The sequence below is a fragment of the Tupaia chinensis genome, unplaced genomic scaffold, assembly GCF_000334495.1.
Source record: "Tupaia chinensis unplaced genomic scaffold, TupChi_1.0 Scaffold143796_1, whole genome shotgun sequence".
Lineage (NCBI taxonomy): Eukaryota > Metazoa > Chordata > Mammalia > Scandentia > Tupaiidae > Tupaia > Tupaia belangeri.
In genome coordinates this window covers 3357860-3367893 of record NW_006203646.1, presented here as the reverse complement: position 1 = coordinate 3367893, position 10034 = coordinate 3357860, and the positions used below count along the sequence as shown (strand labels likewise).

General features: G+C 41.1%; 1 protein-coding gene across 5 annotated transcripts in view; it reads right to left on the bottom strand.

Moving 5' to 3' along the window:
• Positions 1–307: 307 nt before the first annotated feature.
• The window catches only part of EBF1 (EBF transcription factor 1), a 464386-nt gene continuing 454659 nt past the window's right edge, over positions 308–10034 (bottom strand). For 4 of the 5 annotated variants that reach the window (XM_027766945.1, XM_027766942.1, XM_027766943.1 and 1 more), the window contains one exon: positions 308–2612. In XM_027766945.1, coding sequence (XP_027622746.1) covers positions 2518–2612 — 95 coding nt within the window. In that variant the 3' untranslated portion in view covers positions 308–2517. The remainder of the gene's footprint in view (positions 2613–10034) is intronic. The other variant, XM_006165072.3, reaches the window with a different exon arrangement.

Here is a 10034-nt window from a genome sequence, read left to right as displayed (position 1 = left end):
ACCGAGAAGCAATGCGTCCACCTTGCTTACATTTTCCAGTTTTTTTTTTTATTATTATTAGTCATTATTATTATTTCTCACCATGAAAAATCAGCTTTCCTCCCTCCCTTCCCTCCCACAATTCCCCTCCCCCACCCGCCCCAACCCATAAAAATCGCACTCTGACAGTCTAGTGAAAACCATTGCAAAATCCATATGGGGGCATGCACAGTTGCAGCATTGTTGTAAATGATTTCTTGCTCTACTAGAAAAAGTTACATTGTCTTAAGGTAACAAAACAGTTCTTTTGTGCTTTTCGATTTCTTTGTTTTTTTTTTTTTCTTTTTTCTTTTTCTTTTTTTCTTAGAATGTTAGTGATGACTGACAGTTCTGGTGCACAGTTACAATGTACAAGTGAAATGAATATGATTTGCATTGTTAAGGCATCCAATCTGCTGGTTTATATTTATGTGAAAGACAGAGGAAATATACAAGCAGACTTAAGAAAGAAAGTATGTTCATTGATTTCTATGAAGTTTCTCCCCCCGAATTTAATGCACAAAATGCGTCACTCCAAAGGGAGAGATACCATGCATATTAATAGAGTAAAACAGCATTAGGTTTTTTGTAAGCTTCCAAAGCAAAGGATACATTTTTTTTTAAGTCTACAGAACTAAATACTACAAGAATAATATGCTACTGGTTTTTTTTTGTTTTTTTTTTTTTGTTTTTTTTTGCCATATATTGGAAAAAACATCTTAACTTACAAATAATACAAAAATAGACAATGGCTTTTGGGTGAAAATTTAAAAAAAAAATTGAAGCATGGTTTAAAACAATACTAAAAATAACTATAAATGAAATGTTTAAGATCACATTGAAACAGCTAATACAACCGTAGGTGACCAAACAAATACGCACTTTTCACATAGCAAACATACACAATAAAATAATTGGGGGTTGGAGGAAGAGGAAAAAGAGAAAAGCAATGTACAAATCCCAAAGATAAATACATTATTTATACGGATATTTTACAAAATCCCCTTTAAAACAAAAAGCCTTTTTAATTAACTTTGCAAGTATGTGCAAGCCAAAGGTAGTGAGCTTTTTTCTTTGCAAAATATGCGGTAAAATCTTTTTGTGATATTGAAAAACTGTCTTAAGACATTAAAATGTATAAATAGAACAACAACTTTGGCAAAAAATCACAAAAAATCTACAGTATTTATAACTACATACAAAAACACAACAGCAAAGAAAAAAATATATCAGGCAAATGCATCCTCAGAACTTTGCTGCATCTTTGCTATTAATTCTGATTTTTTAAGAACACTTCCCAGATGAGAGCAAAAATTCCTATTCAACAGAAAACTATGTTGTGGAAGTCTCAACCTTCTTTTCCTTTCCCCCAGTTTCCTTTTAGTCTTAATTCCAAAGCACTTAACCTGTTGTATTAATCTATTATGTTACAAATAGCAAGGGTCGACAGAGAGAGAGAGGCGCTATCTTGAATGGGGAAATTGAAATACCTGCCATGTTGCTTTTGTCAGAGTTTGGGGTTATTGGGCCAAAGTCAGTATCTAAGATGAGTAAACTTAAACTTGTAAAGGGCCGAGTGTGAGATTTTGGCTGGATAACCCGAGGGCATTGTGTGACGTTCTGTACCTGGACCCTGTTCCATAAGTCTCAAAGGAGATTCTCACAGAGTTTGGGTGCAACCAAGCTCTCTGGAGAGGCCACTGACTTCAGAAGTTGACAAAAGTAAAAGAGAATGGTATCGGGTTTCAATATGCAGTTTTAACAATCTGTCTAGAGGCACTGGATTTTTGAGAAGGAAGGAAAAAATGTGATCACTTACATCGCTTTTTCACTTTCCAGGCTGCATTTATTTACACAGTTACTTAAGACAATAATACAAAAGAGATAAATAAGCTTGCACTGCTAAGGGATGGCATGTTAAGTTAGATATTGAAAATGCACGGTCTGAGCTAACTACCATTTGATATGCTTTAAGGCGCAAAAGCCGACCCTTAGTTTTCTAAAAAATCTAACTGGCATTCCTATTCTGTCCCATACAAGCTTTTTTTTTTTTTCTTTTTTTCTTTTTTAACTTTTCTGTAAATATCACCACTTCATTCTCCCTTTACACAGCTTTAAAAACATCATAAATTAAAACATGGAGTCTTATTTATAGTGTCCCTTGTATATAGCTTTACGGTTTATAAAAGACAAATGATCGCAGAGTTAAGCTTTAAAAAAAAAGAAAAGAAAAGAAAAGAAAGAAGAAAAAGTGGATTCGCTTTATCAATACAGAATAAATATATCCCCCAAATACTTGGGAGGCACAACTTGAACCAACACCCTGCACTTGCAGACCCCCTCCAATTTCAGTATTTGCAAGGTCGGTGATTTTGTTCGTTTAAAAATCTGCAGTTATTGTGATTCCTCTTAAAAAGGCCTGAGTTAAAAGTTCCACTCTGGGACTTGTATCAGATTACTCTCTGGAGCAGAATCCAACCTCTTCATTAATAAAATTCTTCAAGGCAATTCTTTCACATGGGCGGAACAATCATGCCAGATATCGCTATGGAAAGAGAAGATAGAAGTCAGTGGTTTTGCGTCCAAACTTCTCACTGAGAGACAGGAAAAAAAAAAAAGGTTAAAAAAAAAAAAAAAACACCCACACATGACTACATTGGTTGAATATTAACCAATGCTCTCATTTTTTCTGAAATAAAGGGTTTTTTTTAATATATCTACATAATATATAAATACTTTATTAAAAATTATATCAGTATGTGTAAGTGGCTTTAACAGAAAAGAATATCCTGAGCAACCCTCCAAATCTGATTTCACTTTTAAAACACAACTGGAAAGTCCCATCGTTTGAATACCGCTGGGAAAGTTGCAATCCCAAACCTTGCAAAACAGTGAGAATTTTAATTTGTCACTCTTTTAACCCTCCCCTTCAACATCCACGATATAAAATAAAACCCAGCCCATCCCTACTTCTAGCAATTTCTACCAAGAACCATGACTCTGCCTGTGTCTGTCTTAGCAGGAAAGCTGAGCCACAGAGAAGCAATCTGAATGCGTTCATTTCAGTCCACGGGTGGAGAGAAGGAAAGAGCAGCTCCAGCAGGCATCTCTCACTGGGAATAGAAAGTCGAGAGCAAGCTTGGAGGGAGAGGAGGGGACACATATGCTTGAAACTGCAGAATGTCTTCCATACAACCACTTCACTCAAGGTTTTTGGAGTGGTCTATGTTTTCTAGACCATCATAGCTTAGAAAAGCTGGAGTGATAGCCTGGGAAAATGGAAGGCTGTCCGAGGGAACCAAAAATCAAAGCGTTGGGAATTCTGAGTGGAACGTAGCATGGAATCAGAGAACCTCTGGGGGTTCTGCTTCTAAGTGTGTCCCCTGGAGTGAGTGCGATGTCTCCCTAAACCCCAGCTTCCTTAGTTAGAAAGTAATCCCAGCACTGAGAGGCACTGGAGATTTAATTACAGTAACATGTACAGTGCTTAGCCTAGGTGCAGCTCCCACTAAGGACCTAATGGGGTTAGCTACTTTGATTTTGTTTTTATTTTAGCATTTTTGCCATAGGACGTATACATTGGCCAAAGAGAGATTAAAAAAAGGGAAAGTGAGAAGTCACCCCCAGGGGGAGGGGGCATAATCCTTCCTCCGTCTCCTCTTGGGAATTTGGGCATGCATGTGTACACACCGGTGTGATTTTCAAGCCACTAGGTCAGAGACTAAAACATGGTCAGCCATGTTTTAGGAACCCAGCACCTTAAGCATCACACCACCTGCTCACCACAGCTGCTTTGATTTTTAACTTATCATTTCTGCTAAACTATGTGACTTCATATAGTTTAATGCCTGTGGGCTATGTTTCTTCTTATACAAATAGGTACCATCCTACACAGCACACTTCACACGATGGGTGTAAGGAATATGGGAACGTCTGTGTTATGAAATAATAGAACAGTGTTTCAGCTTTGCAATGTGAAAGATGAGAGAGAGATGCTTACATAGATGCAGGAGGCAGCCATCTTTGGCTCCCTGTGACGGCTTTCTTTCTACCACTAATTCTAAATCGGATCATGTCAGGGAGAATGTGCTTTCTTATTTTAAATGAACCTCACTACTATGAATCCTGCAGGGGACACAGGGAGGCTAGGCGGGGTTCTGAACCTGAGGCCCCCACATTCTTCCTGCTTCCTCACCCCCAACTCCTGACATTTTAGATTCAATTAAAAGCAAAACCAGAAAGGATTTTGCCAAACACTTTTTCCGTTAATTTTCAAACCCATCTGTAGTCACAAGGAAATTTAATCCACATGTTTCTGATTCATGTACACGTAAATCATCCAATGCTGTTTTGCAAGAGCCATTTTGCAGTCCAAAAGCTTCTGGAGTCCTTTCCGTAAGCCCTCATGAGCCTTTTTTTTTTTTTTTTTTTTTTTTAGAAACAGGAAGTTGTCTTTTGCAAATGCAGACCAATTTAAATCCCTAAAAATTTGGGATCAGTTAGAAATGTAGACCCCTAAGAGTTGTCAGTCCTAGATTTGATAAACAAGGAACTTAGTATTCAGATGAAGACTTGAAAATTCAAGATGCTCTAACATCAAAGGAAGGAGGCATGAGTGTCTTTGTACAGCTTGGGAGCCTCTGCATCCCTAAGGATCTCTTCACCGGGCAGGAGATGGGTCCAGGCACCCTTTTTAAAGACAGCAGGAGCTCTAAGCCGAGAATTAAGTCTACTTTTGTCTTCTACCAAAATCTGCTCTGTGTGCTTGGCATTAAAGCCCGGTCTCCTACAATTTAGTCAGATATCCAGTGTCGTATGATTCAAAGTGGAAAGCTGACACACTTTTTGCTAGTTTGGTTAGTGCGTCCAGCCATTTACCAGCTGGACCTTGAAAAATATCCCATTCGGAGGGCCAGAAAAAAAGAAGAAAAAGATGTAACAAATATTTTGGTACCTGAATTGTTAAATTAATGAGGTTCGACTTCAACTTAGGGCCACCTTGGAAGTTCTAAAGCAAAGCTAACTGATGCGCTGATCCATAACTGGTGTTCTTCCTCTGGACTCTGGGGCTTGCAAACTCCAGGCCTCTAGAACTCAGGTTGGGCGTGTAAGTGAGCAAAGTCTGCTGGATGGGGTGGAGGTGACACTTCCAAGGGCATGCCTCCTTCAGAGCAGGCAGCAACTCAGCTCCCAATAAATGCGGCTATTCAAGAACACATGCTCACAGCCACCAGCTCTTCTGAATTACTTCCAGAAAAGCTGGAGATGTGAATTTCTTAAAAGACGCTATAGCAGGGAACCAGCAGTTAGCGTAATGGCTATGTTACTGGATTCCCACGTAGTCGACCACAGTTTGCATCCCGGACCCGGTGGCTTAAAACTCATGCCGGGCATGTGTGTGTGCATGCCCAAGATCCCAAGAGGAGAATGGAGGAGAAGGGATTGCGGCGTGACCATCCCCTCTGGGGGGGTGATTTCTCGCTTTCTGTTTCTATGTCTCTCTCTGTCTGTCTGGTGAGCACATCCGCCCTGTAGCAAAAACCTCTCCAAAAAAAAAAAAAAAAATAGATGCTATAGCCCAGTTTATACATGTTAGCAAATGATTAAAATTGAAACTAAAGAGGCATGAGTAGATGTGGCCTGCACCCACTCCCTTACCCTTCCTTCAGATGTCGCAGAAGGTCTAGCAAAAGCTGTGGAACTTCTCTCCAGAAGTAGAGCCATACGTGTCTACACCCAGAATTATTCTATATGTCACATTAGGGGCTTACAACATCTTAAATCTCATTCATGACTTTTTTATTTTTATTTTTATTTTTATTTATTTATTTATTTATGTATTCATTTTTGCTACAGGGCAAGTGCACTTGCCAGAAAGACAGAACAAGACAGAAAGACAGAAAGCAAGAAATCACTCCCTGGAGGGATGGTCATGACTCAATCCCTTCTCCTCCATTCTCCTCTTGGGATCTTGGGCACACATGCACACACATCTGGTGTGAGTTTAAGCCACCGGATCTGGGACTCGAACTGCGTGTGCAATGCCATTGTAACTATAAAAAATTTTATCTTTTAAAAATGTATATACCTTAATTTTTTTTTAAAAAAAGAGGTGTTTGCTATAGGGTGCATGCACTCGCCAGACAGAGAGAGACAGAGAGACAGAATGCAAGAAATCACCCCCCAGGGGGGATGGCCACGCCATAATCCCTTCTCCTCCATTCTCCTCTCGGGATCTTGGGCACACACACACATGTGCCTGGTGTGAGTTTCAAGCCACCGGGTCTGGGACGTGAACCGCGGTCGACTACATTGGGAGTCCAGCGACATAGCCATTACGCTAACTGCTGGTCCCAATCATGACTTTTTAAACTCCAAATGCAGAACTTTACAAGTAAATCCTGGGGAAGATCACTTTTTGTAGCCTCTGACTTAGGCGTTTCGGAAGAGGCCTTTTTTTTTTTTTTTTTTTTTTTAATTAAAGACACTGCACAAGTGCATGAAGCTCCTGGGTTTTAGTGTTTTTCTTATTTCTGTTCTGTAATCTGAAGATTAATTATGTGGGTGAGAGGGATGGGTGTCTGAGTCTTGCAATGTTCCAGAAATGCCACAAGCATGCCGATTTGCCCAAGTGGGACCCAGGGAAACCTCTTGAGGATTCCACACTCTCAGCGTCTTCTGCCAAGGCATCACAGGACCACAGTGGCTCTGTTATTTTTTCCCCAAAACAGCTGGGGGGTCATGTTCTCTGATTGAAGCTCAGAAAACTATTGGTTTCAAAGGCAATACATTTTTTTTGTTCCAGTTTCCACATTTTGATAAGAGCAAAGATAAAAATGGACAGTTTTACAGAACTGAGAGGGTAGAGCGTGGTCTTCCCCAAACCACCATCTGTGTAAGAGAGTTATGAGCTAATCAGGAACAAGGGGAAGAGTGAATATGTACAAACCGAACATACATGGAGGAAAAAAGGCAATTCCACTGGGCTTGGGACTGAACTGCCCACATGCAGGGTCAAGAGGAATGGACGGCCTGAATTTTGACAAGTGGAAGAGAAAAGTATCAGTATAGGGGTACTATTTTTGTGAAATCACTCTGGGGTTTTTTGTGTGTTTTTTTACTGCATAGACTTTCTAGGACCTGATCAGAGTTTAGAGTCACTGTCTTAGTTGGGGGTTCCAATGGCATATGACAACCCTCTTGGGGCCACCTCTCTTTTTGTTTTTTTAGACAAACATTTTTGCTAGAAGGTGCATGTGCTCACCAAAGAGACAGAGAGAGACAGAGACAGAAAGTGAGAAATCACCCCCTAGGGGGAATGGCCATATTGCAATCCTCCATTCTCTCAGAATTTGGGGCATGCACACACACACCTGGCATGAGTTTCCAACCTCCAGGTCCAGGACTTGAACCATGGTCAGCCATGTGGGAGTCCAGCAACGTAACCATTACACCATCTACTGGTCCCTGGGTTGCCTCTGTTTTATCAAGTCCTTTGAGGCCTGAGTTGCATAGAGTCTCTGCTCTAAGAAGGACAAGCTTTAGGAGAAGGGAGACGATGTCTTCAGGGACAAAGGTGGAGCACAGTTGGTGACTTAAGTCTTTGGCCTATGAAAACTGACCCATTTTGGGGAGTCTTGGATCAGGATTTGTCACTGACTTCATCTATATAAGAATGGAATGAGATTTCTCTGACATTTTCTCCAAAATACAGCTGCATTTTCCAAGATTTTGATGGAATGTGAATTGGTCTTCACATGTAGAAGAGGACTCTGAAGGCAAATACATTTAGCAAATCAAATGGAATAGTCACTCTGTTTAGTTGAAGGATGTCTCAGAACATTTAATGAACTAATGCGCAATCCAGATCTCCAAGACAGTGATTCAGTAAACAGTACTTTCTAAATTTGTTTAACCACAACATTTTAATTTTTTTTTTTTAACAAGGCATCTTGTGAGGCCCTAGAAGTGCTGAGACTAAAATTGCTTGGTCCTAAAAATCTCAGACATATGGTAAATGATCAAAGGTTTTATCTACCTGTGAGAGAAAGCCAATTGGAATCACAGTAAAATCTGTGAATTATACACTGTATGTAAAGGAATGGAGCTTATGATTGCCGAGTAAAAATCCTCCTTTTTCACCCCTTCCCTGTTTCTTGGCACCTGAGCCTCAGTTGCTGAGCTACCTCCTAGTTATCGCATATTATTCGAGGCCCATGGCCTCTGATCCCTGGCTCAGATTGTCCTTAGTCCTGAGCTTAAAAAGACCCTCTCTTCTACCTCCCCATGCTAAAATCCTACTTGTTTTTCAACCAAGGTCCAGTTCAAAGGGAGCCATCTCCATGAGGTTGTTCTGAATTTTGCTTAATCTATCCCTTTTCTATAATTCCACAGTTGGGTGTCCAGGTTCTCCTAGACAGAGCTGCCTAATTTACTTTGGTGCCATGTTGCCCCTAATAAAAGAAAAGCTTTTAAGGTCAAGATTTTTGGAGTCCTCATGGGCCTAACCCAGTGTCTTCACCACAGTACTGCAATAGAGCAGAGGGACTTCAATAGTAGTCTGCCCATGTCAGAACCCCAGAACACTCTCTTTGCTAGTTGTGTAATTCTGGACAAGCTATCTTAGCTCTCAGGCTTAGCTAACTTAGCTCTCAGTCTTAGCTTCCTTAGCTTCAAAAGGGGACAATAAGCAACCTACATCAAGGGCAATTGGAAGGAATACATGCAACAGTGCTGAAACCAGGCGGCACACATTAGTGGCTGCTGTCATCGCCACCATGTGAGATTGCAAGGCTTCTTTGTGGGGAATAAATGTGCATGGAGTAACTAACTAGTGGAAGTTGAGTAAGGGCTGCTTGGGAAGAGGTCTTCAAGGAGTACACTTTGAAAAAAAAATATCAATAGAAGAGCGTACAATGAACAGGGTGGTAGTTGGAGATAAACAGTCGTTCAAGATACTTATATAGCCTAGATGTGTCACCTCTCATTTTGTTTAGATGGTCAATTTTCTTCACCAACATTTCCTTTGTCACTTGCCCTACCTTCATGACCACAGTCCTGAACTAAGTGGGTCTAGATGAAGTAGGTGCTACAGTAACGTAGAAAAAGAGGAGGGCCAAAACATTCTGCAATGCTACAAACCCGTCTAGGTCCATTTCCAAATCATAGAAATGGAGTTTAGAAAATCAAAGTAATTCTAGAAGCCCACTGTCAGGCTGTCACTTTTCTCTTTTTTTTTTTTTGGAGAGATTTTCACAATAGGGCGTGTGCGCTCGCCAGACAGACAGAGACATAGAGACAGAAAGCGAGAAATCACCCCCCAGGGAGGATGGTCATGCCGCAGTCCCTTCTCCTCCCTTCTCCTCTCGGGATCTTGGGCACGCACGCACACGCGCCCGGCGAGAGTTTTAAGCCACCAGGTCCGGGACGCGAACAGCAGTCGACTAGGTGGGAGTCCAGCGACATAGCCATTACGCTAACTGCTGGTTCCCCAGGCTGTCACTTTTCTCAGGGAAGACTCTAAGATTCAAGCAAGACTCTGAAAAAACCGTGTTGCCAACCTAAGTCTGGGTCCCCCTTGCCCTGCTATATATTGATGCTGAGAGTAAAGGCGCGATTCAGAGTGTGGGCGCTGCCTGTGAGCGTGATGGCTGAGAATGAAGAGGACAGGAAGAAGACTTCATTTGACTTCAATTTCTCTACCCGTATTTTTATCACTGCTGCCTCCTCTAAAGTAGGGATGTTTGGGTCCTGATAGTATTAGAAAAATAAAATCTACCCTTTTTAGGTTTTCCAATTTTTGTTATAGGGTATGTGTGTTTGCCAGAGAGAGACAGACAAACAGAAAGAGGGAAAGTGAGAAATCATCCCCAAGGGGGAATGGCCACACTGCAATCTCTTCTCCTCCATTCTCCTCTTGGGATTTTGGGCATGCATGCTTGTGTTCCTGGTGTGACTTTCAATCCTGCAGGTCTGGGACTCAAACCATGCAGCCAGCTATGTGGGAACCAGCGCCT